Source organism: Phalaenopsis equestris, unplaced genomic scaffold (assembly GCF_001263595.1).
Source record: "Phalaenopsis equestris unplaced genomic scaffold, ASM126359v1 Scaffold222338, whole genome shotgun sequence".
NCBI lineage: Eukaryota > Viridiplantae > Streptophyta > Magnoliopsida > Asparagales > Orchidaceae > Phalaenopsis > Phalaenopsis equestris.
Genome location: NW_018240513.1, coordinates 240,103 through 257,381, shown reverse-complemented (window position 1 = coordinate 257,381; position 17,279 = coordinate 240,103). Strand labels below are relative to the sequence as shown.

The following is a 17,279-nucleotide window of genomic DNA, read 5'->3' as shown; positions in this document are numbered from 1 at the left end:
GACATTGGAAAGGCTCATGTGCCCTCTTGAAGGCTGTCACTTGAAGGCTGTCATTCTACGGATCAAAGGAAATTGGAAAGGCTCATGTGCCCTCTTGAAGGCTGTCATTCTACAAGTTGAACTGTATACTGAGTTAAATGCATAAGAATTGAATGGTATATATGTAAACCTTTCATCCTTGAGATTTAATATCTTTTAAGAGTAATTGCATATAAAATATCAAATTTTAATGTATTTACATGTTTAACACCCAAACTTAATCTTTACATGCATATCATTGAATTTCTGGTCGTTTACATTTGAAACATTTGATTTCTATGAATTTGCATTTTTGATGCATGAAATTCAGCTTTCTTCCTCTAAATCTTTATGTATTTGGGTGGCACATTTGTAAAATCTGAAACATTTGGGTGGTGCATTTGCAAAATCTGAAACATTTGGGTGACATATTTGCAAAATCTGAAACATTTGGATGACGTATTTGTAAAATCTGAAACATTTATAAGTTTTCCTTTGCTCTCTACTTGCCTCCTTAATTGAATAATTTTAAAGCATGATTAAGACCACATTCTAGTTTATATTTTGGCAAGCTTGAAAAGTTGCAATGCTTCACTTTTACAAAAATCTGAAAGTTTATATGCTACATTTGTAAAGCTTGAAAAGTTTATGAATACTTCGGTGCTATACTCATGTGAAAATTTGAGATGTTGCATATTCTCTTTGCAAAGTGTTATGGCTTTGGTGCTTTACATTTACAAAATATGAAACTTCTCATATTCAATTTTAGAAGGTTTGGAAGGTGACAATACTCTACTTTTGGAAACTTTAAGAGTTTTATTTGGAAAATTAGGAAAGTCTCAATATTTTACTTTTGCAAAACCTGAAGGATTTAAGTGTTTGGAAAATTTGGAAGTCTTTCCCAGTCATTTTCATTTTTGAAGATTTAAAAGTTTTTGGAGCATTTTAAAAACATGTTTCGTGGGCTGAATTGACTCCAATTTAGAGCTTTTAAAAAAACACGTTTTTTGGGCTGATTCGGGCTGCAGTTTTGCCCTGTTTAGGAGAGATTTTGTTGGTTGTTTTTAAGATATTTTTGGCACTGATCCGTGTTGCTGTTTCGCCCTGTCTTAGTGATATGTTTGGGTTGCATCTTGGAGCTCTCTTTAGTAATGTTTGGGCCACATGTTGAAGCTTTATTCGTTAAAATTTAAGTTGCATTTTGAAGCCTTATTCGTCATTTTTGAAGTTTTATTCTTTAAGGTTTAAGTTGAAATTTGAGGTCTTATTCGTTAAGGTTTAAGTTGCATTTGAGACATTTATACATCAAATTGGGCACTTTTAACTGCTGATTTTTTTAGGCTTTTAAGTACCTTTTGGGACTGATTCGATCATTGTTTTGAAAGAATTTAAACGTCTTTAGGCCGATTCACTTGCAGTTTTGCCCCTTGCTTAGCTGATTCTTTTTTTTTTTAAGTGAGTCGGTCTCTTTATCTGTTGATTTGTTTTTATAACGGTTAAGTTAAAAAATGAGAGTTTCTAATTTAATTATTTTCAGGATTGATTTACGGCCTTAAATAAAAAAAGGGAGAGAATTAAAAAAAATGATATTTAGTCTGTTGAGATAATTGAAACCTAAAGGGGAAATAGGGTAGCAAACCATTCACCATTTCTTTTACATAAAAAGGATAAAATTGTAATTGTGAAAATTATTGAGAATTGGGAGAAAGTAAGAGCTTAAATGATTCAAGAGTTAGGGGCATGAATTGAAAGATTAGTAGGCTATCAGTTAGGACCCCTAAGCATTGGATGACTTAAGCTCAATTGTTTTAATTAGGATTGAAGCACATTTCACGAACATTTTTGCCAAAATTATAAGTTTTTCCCCTATGTCTTAAGAGTCTGATAGTGAGCTAAGTTTGATCTAAAGATTTTTTAGGATTAGTTGGAAAACACTTAATTGATGACAAACACTTTAAAACACTTCAGGCACTTTAAAACACTTCAGGCTTTCAGGCTCAAGTTAAAGTGTAGACTTCCTAGATTTTAGGAGCACACCCTAGGTGAGAGTTCATCTACCTAATTTTTAAATGAACACTGAAACTAGGCACCTGACCCTAATTAATAAGTTAGTTAAAGCAATAGACAAGATATGCACTGTGTTGTGGTTCATGACTGATTTAATTAAATCAAATATTGAAATTCTCATCATAACTTGACCTAAAATGAAACTCAATACTCTGAGATTTGAGCTTGAATCTTACACTCAAATCCTCCTTACAATTGGAAACATTCTCAATGTCACATATAAATCTCATACCTTTAGTCATTTATATGTGACATTGTGTTTTGTTTTATTTGTTTGTGTCTTTTTCCTACGATTTGTTTCGAGTCCCTTTGGGTCGATTTTAGTTTTCCTCGAGGTTTTTCATGTGTTACTCCGTCATTTATTCTGTTATACATAAACACATGTTTGTCCTGCTAGCTGAATTTCTCTATTATATTGTTACCTGCGACGATGATCTCATTTACAGGTGCAACAATAACAAGAAACTTAAGTACCCAAAGTTTACAGTGCATTTATAGCACTTTACTGCATTTCCTTTATTGCTCTTTATATTGTCTTTCCTTTATACTATTTTCATTTACCACACTTCCTTATAACATAATTTGTTTATGCATGTTTTAAGTTAACTACAAAACCTTTAGAATATAGTCTGGTTTAGAAAATATATAATAGTAAGTCACCAAATAATAATATTGCACACTCACATATAAGACACTAAACTTGAAACTGCTACTACATGGGACATGGAGCAAGTCTTCGTGGGCAGCACGACCAGGATGTAGCAGACGGAGGATGACGATCTACAACAATACAATAAGTCTACGACAACTAAACATTTTCCTTAGTTTAAATAACAACTCATAGGACTTTAAGATTGTTTGTTTAGCGCAATGTGAATCCTCACATATTATCTTTAGGCTTTTGCAGAACCCTATTATGCAATTATAAGTCCTAATACTTTTAAGATTCCGAGGTTACCGTATAGTACAGTGTAAATCCTTCTATCTTTCTAGGTTATTAGCACGATCAGATATCGTGTGAATGTAAGTCCTAAATTTTAAAAATAAATTGCAGGATTAAACATTGAATAACATCATTTCAAATACATAATATCAAACAATAGGATCGTAGGGAAACCACTGAGGTTTTCCTCGGATCTGTGGTTTCCCCTATTATTTCCTCTTTTTGACTCCTGAAAATAATTGTTCATATTCAAGTCACTCCCATTTGACTTTCATCTATCCAATTTTGTAAACAACCATGAAAACTTAACTTTGATTTCTAGAAGACGAAACCACTGATCTTAATCGAGAGCCTTCTTAAGTGACTCCAGTCATTTAAGATGAATTAACTATAGGGGCTTGCCTTTATAGAGAACTTGGAACCCAGGTAAAATAAACTCTAATCCTTATATTAGGTAGGGAAACTTGTCGACCATACATAAAAGGTTTCGCGGACCAAACGAATGTCACAAACTCTTTAGTTTAGGTGGTTGAGTCTACTATCATTGGAATACTTATCCTTCGGGATAGTGTATTATATATCGTATCGCGCTCGGTCATCCAAACTATTCAATATGTGAAACTCGTTTGAACTCATCTATTTTCAAAATTAAAATATTACTTAAAAAATAAAAAAAAACATATATTTATATTAAAATTATCTTCATATTTACAAAAATCATTATTTCCAAAATAAACGACCGACAGTCAGTCAAGTTTTTAATAAATTAATAAAAACATTTGATGGTATTGAAATGACTTAACAATTTCAATAGCATATCAATATCATTATGTATTTGTACAACCATGACAGGAGCACAGTCAAAAGATTATGTCAATTAAGATATATATAAATATCATTTTTCATATACGTTTATGGGTACCTTAATGTTCTCCCACTAATACCAACAAAGTATAAATTCATCATAGTTAATCATGCACATACAAGCAGTCCAAGTAAACATATTATTCATGTAATCATCATATTCAATTTAATTCACAAGCAGTATACATAAACTATAGATTAAAAGTACGAGTACTTACTTCGATGTTGGTTGATTCATGTTTGAATTTACTTTGACGTCAACTCCTCTAAATCAGAAGTCTAACATAAACATGATATTTATTTAATTTCATAAACAAACATTTTCATTAATTAAGTATTAAATTTACCTTATCTAATTCCTATTAAATATATATATATGTATATGTATGTGTGTGTGTGTGTGTGTGTGTGTGTATATATTATTAAGTTTTAATATTGAATCAATTTAATAAACATTACCTCGGTCGAATTCTATGCCATGTGAAGGTTGCACGCTACTCAATCTTTCTTTCCTTCCCCCGAGAGCTTCTTCGATTGCACGCAGCTTATCTCACGTGGCTTTGGCTCCCTCCTGGTCGACGTCGCGGCTCTACAGCATCGCAAACCCTCAACGTCGTCCTCCTCTCCTTCGCATGTCGCTCGACTCCCAGGCAAGTAGCTCGACTCCCAGGCAAGTAGATCTCACATCTGTCTCCATCAAACACGTCCTTCTATAGAGCGAAAGTAAACTCTTGGCATCCGAACTTCTTGCTTCCCCTCCGTTCGATTACCCCGCTCCCTCCCGGTCGACGCCGCGGCTCGACAGCACCACAAACCCTCAACGTCGCCCTTGTCCTAACCCCTGCGTCGTCCTCCTCTCCTTCGCATGTCGCTCGACTCCCAGGCAAGTATATCTCACATCTACTTCCATCAAACACATCCTTCTACAGAGCGAAAGTAAACTCTTGGCATCTGACCTTCTAGCTTCCCCTCCATTCGATTTCCCCACACTTCGTTTCAACTTTCAGACTCCTCATTATCTCCCTTCTACTCAGCTCTTCAACTCCTCTCACCCCCCTACGTCCCCCACCCAACTGAAACGGGACTATTACATGCGGTGGGACTACGGGTAAAAAGGACTATCGGTTGCAGGTGGAAGGAGAGGTTTCTGGTAGGAGGGCTACACTTGAGAAGCAAGGCAGGAGGTCGGATGGAGAGCAGCCCTAAAACATGAAAATAACATTCCTATAGACTTATGGTAAATAAGAGTGGATACCACTCCACATAGAACAGAAATCCACGTGAAGGAATGGTCAACCAGTCCACACTGCGACTCCCACTACAGTTCGTAGTACCGTAATAAGGGTCGCAGAAATATACAGGAAGCTCCTGATCCCACGTCATATTCTTAGTTGAATTTATAAAAAAAAATATGCTAGTTTGAAAAATAAACAAAAATATTTATCTATTTTCTATTAATAATTCCATATTTTGTTCTACTTCTTGTATGCATAGTACACATACCTATTGCAAATTATATGTGCATACAAGAAAGTATGCTACTAGAATTGTAAAACCTTTTACTTTATGCCTTGCCAATATTAAAGGTAGCTTTTATGGTTAAAATGGGCATGTTTCTTGCCAATATATATATTCCTAAACGCATATATATATTGTGGCAAGAAACATGCCCATTTTAACCATAAAAAGCTACCTTTAATATTGGCAAGGCATAAGTAAAAGGTTTTACAATTCTACTAGCATACTTTCTTGTATGCACATATAGATATATATATATTGGTCTTAATGTTTGTTTGATGATATAACTAACTATAGAATTCATTTCGAATTCTTTTGATGATGTCAAAAGGGGAGAATTTTTATGCTAGTGTATGTCACAAGTGATATTGGGAAGATTCATGAATCTAGGGGGACAATCAATTTATTTTATACATTTTATGAGGGAGAACGTAGTATTTAGTTTATTATTTTTATCTCTTTCACACCAACAGCAATTTCTCATTAAGGTCACTCATGTGTGGCTTACTAATGATCTACGGATAAAAAATCTTGTTTGGCATCATATGATTTGCTAAATTTGTATTTTGGGCTAATCAATTTGTAGAATATTGATGATGATGGTTTCATTAAGCTAGCTTAGAGATTGATCACTTGGAGGATGAACTCAAGATTTATTTTGTAAAAGACTAAGAGAAGTTTCAAGGTCAATCTAGCATAGTGTACAGGTTTAAAAAATTTTTATTGTAAATTTTTTTATGTAGAGTTTACCAAAAGAAATACAAATGCAGAACATAATTAAAACATTGCATCAACTTCATTATAATTTTTTTTTAAATTAAATATATTTATATATCAAAAAAATTGTAAGACAACACCATACTATTATTAGCGGATCATGCATATGCTCTGCAATCATACATATAATCATTCAAATCATAAATATAACTGAAATCATGTGAGAACAAATAAATGTTGGAGATCTACATATAATCGTTGAAACCAATTATAAGACCCCTAGAAGAGCCTCGGGTATCAAATAAGTCCATATCATTCATAGCCAATTGTATATATGATCCGAGGATTGACCAAAGCTCATGCAGTTTTCACATAACAGATAATTTTAACATTTGGGACTTGAAAAGCCATTAAAAAATGTTTTGGCATCACCTCCTCTCCTTATATACCCCACCATCCCCATTCAAAATGGCCAAGGTAAATATGTTGATTTTAAGCTTAATTGGTTACATTGTTTCAAGAAATACTATAGAAGAATCAAGGTGTTCACCAACTTATTAAAGAACTTTATTGATGCTCTCACTTTCAATCTCTATTAAGTGGTTTTACTTTGCATAATTCAATCTTATGCTTGTATGATTGTTTACTTTAATTGTTTGGTGATAGCATTAGTCACCATGAAAGTATTGCAATATGTTGGAGGAAGGCATTTCTTGTCATTAGTTTTTTGGGGTTTCATAGCCAGCTAAGGATATATATTTGGTTAGCACTTGTGCGTTAAGGTGAGTGTAGGTTGTGAATGTTTTCCACATTCCTCCCATGAGAAAGTACTTTGCCTCAGGGTAGTAAGTCGGTGATGTAGGGCTCGTAGGGTCCTGGTCGGCTGGGTAGAAGATCGGTCCAGCCTTCTTGCTGGACAGACCGGCCCGGCTCCTTTGGGGCAAAAGTTTCTGCCCCCTTCCCTAAATCTCCTAGACAATTTCCCCTTCTTCCTAATCCATCCCTTTCTGCATAGGCTTCAATTTGCATTCCTTCCATTTCCATTCCCCCCTTTTATTTCTTGTCTATTCTCCTACTTGTCTAGTTTATCTCCTAATTTCCTCTTATTTATAATTATTGTTGTTGAAGACTATTGAGTTATTGTCAATCTCTGATTTCAATTGTGCCTCTAAGGAATTCCCCTTCTGAGGGTTGTATCTGATGACGAGTAGTGCTTCAACTGTATCTTGCCCAAGTTGGTGACTATCTCCATTCATTTCTGCTCCACCCAACTGTCAACCTCCTTATAGCACTGTCCAAACTGAGCCGACCTCCCCTACTTCCCTTGTCGAAGCCTTACAACTAGCCTACGACTTCCTTCAGTGTTGTCCCACCACCCGTCCACCACTTCGCACGGCCCAGCAGATCGCAGATTGCAGATCTAGTTGATTCCTTCCAGCGATCGCCACCCTTCCTTCCCGAGCAGCCATCAGCCAGTCGAGCGCCTCTCTGTGTCTTCCTCACTCTCGCCGATCACCCACACATCCCCCAGCAGGCCACCAACCTTCAGGCTCCTCCCAAAATTCACTGCACTTCCTCCCCGATACCTCCAACCAATCATCCACCTACCAGGTCCCCTTCAGCAGACCACCGACCACCTTTCCTGCTCCTCCAGCCGACCATCAACCTCCCGAAGTCACTCCAACAGTTCCCTACACCGGTTAGAACTGTCGCACCCTGCTAGGGAGGATCATTCATATACTTATTTTTGTTTCTTTTGTTTTTATTTCTGCACACATTATTATTATGTAATGTTTACTTCTGATGTGTTGTTTTACGTTGTCGAGTTGTCATTGTGACCGTTTGAATTCAACAATAAAACATGTCGTTTAAACCGTGGCATTGGTTAACTTCGATATCATTTATATCAAAGCTAGCCAACCCATGTTTTATCCTAGAGTTACCTAGTATCTACCCTACACAAACTATCCAAAACAAACCCAACAAAAAAAAACATTCTTTCCTCCCTAATCATGCTGCCGTGAAGATATGTGCCAGACTCGACCCAGGACAAGATACAATGGGAGATTTGTCGCCTAAAATAGAAACTGGTCAGTTTGAATGACAGAACCTAGGGTGACATTATCCTCGATGGCGACCTCAAGAGTCAAAAAGGAGACATGGGCGAAGATCTAAATCCATTTCATAGGGAAGACATCAATGATGATGAATACCCGCCATGCCACTTCGGAATTCACTATCAACGAAGGCCACGAGAAGAGCCCACATTTGGGGCACGCAGAGCCTTTGACATCAAGACAGAACTATTAATGTTTGATGGAGGCATGGATCCTAATGACTTCATTGACTGGTTACAAGCTGCAGATTGCATCTTTGAATATAAAGAGGAACCCGAAGATAAGGGGGTGAAGTTAGTCGCTATCAAATTGAGGAAAAGCATCTTTTTATGATGGGAAAATATATAGCGACAGGAAAAAGAGACAGCAGCGACAAGATCACCAAGTTGGCAAAAATGAAGAAGGCTATGTAGGAGAAATACTTGCCGCACCATTACCGTTAGGACATGTTCCTTAGGCTCCACAACCTGCAGCAGATGAATCATTTGGTCGATGAGTACACAACGAAGTCTGACCAATTACAAATGAAGTGTGAATTGGTCGAACAAGAGGAGCCCAAGATCGCCCATTATCTAAGGGACCTAAGGCCCGCTATTAGCAACGTTGTTCAACTGTAGCATTGTTGGACGCTGAGAGAAGTCCATACCCTAGTCTTAAAGGTAGAATGACAGCAAAAGTAGACCGGGCCACAATCCTCCTTCAAACAACGGTCCTCATTCATGTCATCATCTGCAGCCACACCTACCAACAAGGCAACATCCGGAGCAGGAAAGACAATGTCAGGGAGTGAGACGACCGCCGCAAGCAGAACGAAGCCAGAGAAGGATAGTTCGTTCAGGACAGTACTTGCCCGAAAGTGTTTTAGGTGCCACGGTTACGACTAAATCGCTTCCAACTGTCCCACAAGCTGTTATCTCATTAATGGAGGAGGAGTCGAGAAAGTCTAGGAATAAGAGTCAGAGGAAAGTTCAGAGGAAACACTTCAGCTTCAAGGTGACGAGAGAGAAATATTGATCATACAGAAGGTCCTAAAGTCTGAACTGATAAAAGACCTGTCATGGCTAAGGCATCACAACACGTGTACAGTAAAAGATAAAGTTTGCACCTTGATCATCAACAGTGGAAGTTGTAAAAATATCGTGTCCACATTAATGGTGAAGAAGTTGAGATTGGTCGCGCGGAAAAATCCTCGATCTTATTCCCTCACCTGACTGAAAAAGGATAATAAGATATGTGTAGATCAGCAGTTCTTAGTCAAACTATCAATCGAATATCAACTATAGGAACAAGTATGGTGTCATGTGGTTCCGAAGGAAGCATACAACATTCTACTAAGGAGGTAGTGACAGTTTGACCGTAAAACTCAGCATGATGGCTTCAAAAATACCTACTATTTTAAGAAGAATGGGAAGCACATCATTTTGTTACTTACCAAGGACGTGAGTGGTGTGTTCTACATAGAAGATGCTTTAGTCACACAAGCCACCATCATGCAGTCAGTTCGGGATGCCCTGATGGCATTAGCATTAGTCCTTCTAGAAGGTACCAGCGAGGAGACTGAGATACTCACATGTCTACATCCACTTCTACAAAACTCCAAAGATGTGATGACCAACAATCTCCCAGAAAGATTAACGTTATTAAGGGACATCCAACACGCCATTGACCTCATACTAGGATCAATGCTACCGAATTGGCATACCTACAAATTGAGACCCACAAAATACGATGAACTACAACATCAGGTGCGGGATCTCGTTTCGAGAGGATTAGTTAGAAAGAGCACAAATCCGCGTGTTGTCGCCGACTTTATGGTACTCAACAAGGATGGTTAATGGTGGATGTGCATTGACGGTCGGACCATTAACAAAATTATCATCAAGTACTGGTTTCTCATACCACGCCTAGATGATCTCTTAGATCAGTTGCACGACGCCACCGTCTTCTCCAAAATTAACATGCACAATAGGTGCTATCAGATAAGAATGCGCCCAGGAGACGAGTAGAAGACCGCATTCAAGACACGCAATGATCTATATGAGTGGACAGTTATGCCCTTCAACTTGTCCCATGCACCCGACACTTCTATGTGGTTGATAAATCAAGTGCCTTGGGCCCACATTAAAAAATTTGTGACAGTCTACTTTGACGACATTATAGTATACAGTAAATTAGAGGAGGAACGTCTTCAACACTTAGGGCGGCATTTGAGGTATTACAAACTAAGCAACTGTATGCCCCATCCGAAAAAATGTCACTTTATAACCAAGCAAGTATGTATTTTAGGTTATATCGTATCTAGCACAGGCATTCAGATGAACTAGACGAAGATTGAGGCAATTGTGAGTTGGACCGCAGTACAGTCATTCATCGAGCTACAACAATTTCTAAGGCTAGCCTTCTTTTACTGAAGATAGGTCAGGAACTTCAACAGTATCACCACCGCCCTAACAAAACAGTTGAAAAGAAAAGAGTTTACTTTGACGGCAACAATTCAGATCAACTTTGACACACTAAAGGACAAGGTGATTAAAACACCAGTTATAACCTTTCAAGATTTCAACCAGCTGTTTGAGGTCAACGGTGACGCATCCGACGTGGGAATTGGAGCAGTACTAAGTCAATAGATCACCCTATCGCCTTTTTTAGCAAAAAGCTAAATGACGCCCGAGAAAAATACTCAACCTATAATGAGTTTTATATCATTGTCAGAGCCCTGAAGGACTGGAGCTATTACCTGTTGACGAGCGAGTTGAAGTTATTCACAGATCACGAAGCCTTAAATTTTTAAATAGTCAGAGCAAATTAAAGGAGCAACACGCCACATGGGTGGAATTCTTAGTTTCATTCTAGTTCGTGCTCAAGCACAAAGCCAGGAGTCGAAACTGAATTGTGGATGCACTAAGCTGTCGTTACCTGTTGATCATGTCAATGAAGACTTGTGTTGTGGGTTTTGAAATTATAAAAGACTTATATGAGGCAAAAGTGGACTTCCAGGATATTTGGGAGTAGCTTCGAGAGGATCCTACAAGGAAATATTACCAAGCAAATGGCTACTTGTTCTACCAGAGTAAATTATACATTTCTAGATGCTCACTGAGAGAAGTCATTGTCCAAGAGAACCAAATTGGAGGATTGGCCAGACATTTTGGCAGGGGTAAGACTCTCGCACACGTGAAATAACACTTCTTTTGACCTTGAATAAAGAGAGATGTGGAGCGACATATCTGAAATAGTAGGATTTGCCATGTCGCAAAAAAATCAAGGGTAGAATATAATATTTTACACTAATTTACTGGCACCAGAGGCAGCATGGGTAGACGTCAGCATAGACTTTGTGGCAGGACTTCCTCACACACAACGAAACAAGGTATGGTGGTGGTATTAGACCGTTTGTCAAAAAGGATGCATTAGACACATCTCATATTACCAATTTGTACTTCTGAGAAATCATGAGACTACACGGCATTCCCAAGTCATCACTTCCGACAGAGATGTCAAATTTCTGAGCTACTTCTAGAGGTCTCTATGTGGTAAATTAGGCTCTAAACTTCATTCAGTTCCGCAGCACACCCTCAAACAAATGGCCAGACATAAGCAATAAACAAAAGCCTTGAAAATCTTTTATGATGCTTCGTGGGAAAAAACATTAAACAATGGGATCTCCTTCTAGCTCAAGCCGAGTTCACCTACAACTAATCCACAAGATTGTGTGCTGGCGCAACCCTCTCACTCCCCTTGAGTTGGTCCCACTTCTGCCCACATCTGAGATCAGTGAGAATGCTGACAAACGTGTTCACCTAATTCAGCAACTCCACGAGATTGAGAATGTGATTACTAAACAAATATTAGAGAGGCAAACAAGTCCAAGAAGAAGGTAAGATTTCAAGGAGACCTCCTGTGGATTCGACTAAAGAATGAGAGATTTTCTGTGGGAGCGTATGGGAAACTCAAGCCCATAGCTAATGAACCTTTCAAAATACATAAGAAGCTGAATGACAATGCCTACAAGATTGACCTACCATAGGACTCTAAAATTTCTGCTACATTCAATGTCATGGACATAACTCCATGCTTCAAGGATCAAAAAGCTTAAACCAATGAGGTCAAAGCTCACTCAATCATGGGAGAGTGATGCGAGGCTCATAGTGTCGTGATCGATTTGGGCAAAAGAAGATTGGTCCAGCCTTCCTGCTGGACCAAACCTGCCAAGCACCTTTGAGGTGGAAGTTTGTGCCCCCTTCTCTAAATCTCCTACACAATTTTCCCTTCTTCCTAATTCATCCCTTCCTACATAGGCTTCAATTCACATTCCTTCCTTTTCCATTCCCCACTCTTTTATTTCATGCATATTCTCTTACTTGCCTAGTTTATCTACTAATTCACTCTTATTTATAAGTTGTTGTTGAAGACGAAAGAGTTCTATCTCTGATTTTAGTTGAGCCTCTAAGGCGTTCCTCTTTTGAGGGTTGTATCCGATGACAAACGGTGCTTTGACTGTACCTTGCCCAAGGTGGTGACTATCTCCGTTCAATCCCGCTCCACCCAGCTGCCATCCTCCTTACATAGTTGTCCAAACTGAGTGAAACTCCCCTACTTTTGCTAGTCGGCTGCAGGTAACACCAACCTGCTCTATAGCAACCACCCTCCCCTGTCGAAGGCACGCAATTGGTCGATGGCTTCCTTCAGTGATGTCCCACTGCCCGTCCACTCCTCTGCGTAGCCCAATAGATTGCAGATTCCACTGATTCCTTCCAGCAACCGCCACCCCTCCTTCCATAGCACCCACCAATCAGTCGACTACCTCTCTGTGTCTCGCTCACTCACTGTCGACCATCACTGCATCCCCCAGCAGGCCACCAACCTTCAGGCTCCTCCGAGTAGTCACTGGACTTCCTACCAGACACCTCCAAAAGGTCATCCACATGTCGGGTCCCCTCGAGCAGACCACCATCCACCTTTCATGCGCCTCCAGCCAATCGGTAGACTCCCACAATCACTCCAACAGCTCCCTCCATAGGTCAGACCTGCCGCACCCCGTTAGAGAGGGTGGTTTTTGTCCTTGTGTTGTTCTTTTGTTTTTATTTCTGCACACATTATTTTTATTTATTTTTTTAATTGTGTCATGTCGTTTTATGTTGTGGAGTTGTCTTTGTAACTGTTTGAATTCAACAATAAAATATGGTTCGTTTGATTCATGATTTGAGTTAACTCTGATATCAGTTGGTTGTTGAAATCCTAACTTGAGTGAGGTTAGGCATGGATATAGAATGATTGTGTTGAACTACATAAGAATCTTGTTGTGCAAAATAGCCTTGTATATTAGATTTAATTTATTGTTCATTTACACAATCAATTACTTGCACTTGAAATTTATTATGGCGACTATTGAAATGCATGATCTTATGCTATTATGTAGAGTACATCATATTATATTATGCTTAATAATTAATAGTTCACACATAACTTAGATTTTATTTATACATCACCTTATCTTTATGTGTTAAGACTTGTGCTTAGTAGCTTCGTAGTATAGTAATTTGGTTATCATAGCTAGCATAATGAGTTATTAAACTAAATTAAGCTTTCTAATCATAGAATTGCTCACTTTCTTTATCATTTAATCATACACAATTTCATTTGTGAGACATATTTATATTATGTATTCAATATTAAATTATTATCATTCATGTGTTTGATTGTGAAGATTTGAGCTATGAGAATTTAAAAATAAGTTCAAAGTGGCATTGAATGCCCAATTCAGCGAATATGACAAAAATTTTAGCCAAGATTTTCTTAATCAATTTTCTCGCTTAGTTAACATCACACATATTCTAAGTGGAAACTCGGCAATGAATTTCAAAAGCAAAACTACTAATGTGACTTACACCTACCCACTTTTTGACAAATTGCACATCTAAGCATTAAAGAGTCAGCTATCCTAATGGATTTTGGATCACAAATGAGAAAGAACAAGGGAAAACAATATTAATACTAAAAATACTCATAAGAAAAGTAAATTGAAATGGCATAAATCATGCAATAAGGAGCTAAGAAAATTGCAGCAAAAGATGACTAGGTAATCAAATTTTCAACACTAGCATTTTAATTTGAATGCCATCTCGGGTTACACAACAAAATGAAAGAATAACCGTGTATATCAATCGATAAGACAACTTAAAGGAACCAAAAATATCCTACATTATTGATTAGAAAAGGCCAGCTCTCTCTTCCCCTCCCAGATCTACTCCTCAAAACACAACTCAGCGAAAATGTTTACGGTTAAGAGAATTCTGCTAGGGAATTGTGAAAACCTAGTGACAACATTAATACACTAAAGGACCGTATAGCCTGAAACGGAGCCACCTCGCCATCTATCTTAATTGAGAAAATAAGGAATTAATTAAGTAACAGCAGTTCAAACAAAAAATTGAACTGCAAAAAGGACCGACTTACCTAGAGAATCCACCAGTGTACGGCTTACCGCTACCATTTACAAAGAGAAGAATGGTAGGAAACCCCTTGATTTCCAGCAGCTTCGCTGCCTTAGTATAGCGCTCCGCATCAAGCTTCGCCATTACCACCGAACTTCCCATCGCATTAAGCGCTGTTGCAGCCTTGGCAAATCTAGGCATTAACTCAGAGCTCCTTTGACACCAGGGCGCATAACCCAGAACCAAAACCAGCTCATTTCCATCGATTACCCGCTTGACGTTCTCGTTGTTAAGCTCAACAACGATCCTCTGGGCTCGGCTAAGGAGCTCTGCTGCTGAGGGCTTCCCATGAGAAACACTGCCCATGTCCTCCTCCTCATCAATAGAGAGAAGCTCTTCGATATCTTCCAAATCTTTGTCAACATCTGCAAGCGAAACAGAAGAGATGGAATAGAGAAAGAAGGATAAGACGAGAAGCGACGCGACTTTTCTACTTCCAATGGCCATGGCGGTTGAAGAAGCAGATTTGCGAAAAGTTTTGTTGGACCTGGTGGACTTGAATAGCTATTGAGATTTCCGAAATGGGTTTTTGAATGAGGGAGTTGGGCTTGGGGAGGCAGGGAAGATGGTGGCGGGGGAAGTGGGGCCAAGGGGCTATATATATATAATAACACATTATTTTCTTGTAAAAATTTAACATTATTATGATTAAAATACACCTATTTTATTTAAATAAAATTTAAAGATTTCACTAAAATAGTAATTGTAAATTTTTAATAATAAGTTGTTTGACTTTTAATCTTGTGAACTTCTTTTTTCTCTATGACGATAATAATCGACCCGTGAAAAAATTTTCATCATATTTTCTACTTAATTATTTAAAGCTAGTTGTGCATCAAAATATAACGTCATGAATCTCGAGGAAATTCAACTGGTTTTACTTATAAACACTAATGGACAGTATATCTTGGTATCCAAAAGTCGGAAACGCCAAGCATCAATTTCTCTGGTAGGAACTCGGAGCTGATCGAACGAAAGCACAGTCAAGTGAAGAAATAAAAGGCACCTAATCTTAGGGACAATTATTCATGACCAGCTTCCTGAGTCGATTTCAGAATTCTTCAGAAAAATGGTCAAAGGGTACCCTGCGAAACACCTTCCTGATCCTCTAAGAAGGTCTCATGTTCAAGGAAAGTTGTTTGTCAGATTACTGTAATACACCCTGTGTCTAACATTCCAAGTTCACCCTAATTGAAGGGAGGACATCTACTCATGATTCTCTTGATAAGGTCGACAAAAGACCTTTCAGTCAACTGATTGATTCTCAGTTAATTGAATGACAACACGAACAAGCCATTAAATGCCCCTCTTCAAACATTAAAGAATACAAAATGGTTTCAATGTCAGTTATGAATATTGAAGGGTTCTAGAGTTGGTTAGAAATATGAAAAGGTGTAATAATGGCTTGTAATGTCCCTATTAAAATAGATGTGAACATGTAATCTTATTAGATACTCCTGAAACTTATAAATACAGGGTCATTTCTCCAATATGAACTATTAAATTTGCTCTATCAAAACTTGTGCTATTGTGCTCTCTCTCTCTCTCTCTCTCTCTTTTTATCTATCTATCTATCTCTGTTTGTCTCGTCCGTCTTAGGCTCTATACATTTGATGTGATCCACATGATATATTTGGATTAATAGAAAATTAGGGTTTTTCTTTTTAAATAAATTCAGAAAAGTCATAAATCTTTAAAAAATCAAAACTTGACATAGAAAAATCACAAAAATGAATCAAAAATACCCCTGGATTCAGGAGGGCAATGAGAAAATGACAAAAATAAAATTGAGGATTAATGAATTATATTTAATTTTTAATTAATTAATTACTATGTGGAGTAATTTAATTATTAAAAATTAATTAAAAATCAAAAAAAGACAAAACTTACAGGGATTAATCCTTCTGTCCTTGAGAAAATTTCCCGATTTTTCCAAGACTAGGAAAAATCCCAAAAATGAAATTCACCAATTTTCACCAAATTTTGTAATTATTTTTCAAAATAATTATAAAAAATTAGAAATTTGGAAATTGAAGTTGGATTTAGTCAGAAAATCCTTAAGGAATAATTTGATGACTAGAACAAATTTTCTAAACTTCCTTAAGGGTTTAAAATGACAATTTAGACCTTTAGGGTTTAATTTGTAAATTCTAAAATTTAGAATTCAACCCAAAAATGTAGTTTGGGTCGTATGACTTAAATGAATTTGATTTAGACATGAACTTACGTCAAGATTTAAGTTTAAATTAGTTAAACTTAATTTAACCCTAGAATTAAATCTAAGTTATCTTAAGTCCCGATTAAGTCTAAACCCTACTAGAATTAATCAAATCTCCTTAAGTTTTACTTACATTAGGCTTGAGTGACCTTTAAACCATAATTAGGTCTAACCTTAACTAGACATAATTAACCCTTAAGCCTTACTAACATTAGGCTTAAGTGACCTTTAAACCATAATTAGGTCTAACCCTAATTAACCTAATTAACCCTAAAGCCTTACTTACATTAGGCTTAAGTGACACCTTTAAACCATAATTAAGC

The 17,279-nt window shown here is 37.4% G+C and overlaps 1 protein-coding gene across 1 annotated transcript in view; it reads right to left on the bottom strand.

Moving 5' to 3' along the window:
- Positions 1-15,275, bottom strand: part of LOC110037622 (protein disulfide isomerase-like 1-5) — a 52,700-nt gene extending 37,425 nt beyond the window's left edge. Inside the window, exon 1 of the mRNA XM_020742316.1 lies at positions 14,701-15,275. Coding sequence (XP_020597975.1) covers positions 14,701-15,185 — 485 coding nt within the window. The 5' untranslated portion in view covers positions 15,186-15,275. The remainder of the gene's footprint in view (positions 1-14,700) is intronic.
- Between the last annotated feature and the right edge of the window lie 2,004 nt (positions 15,276-17,279).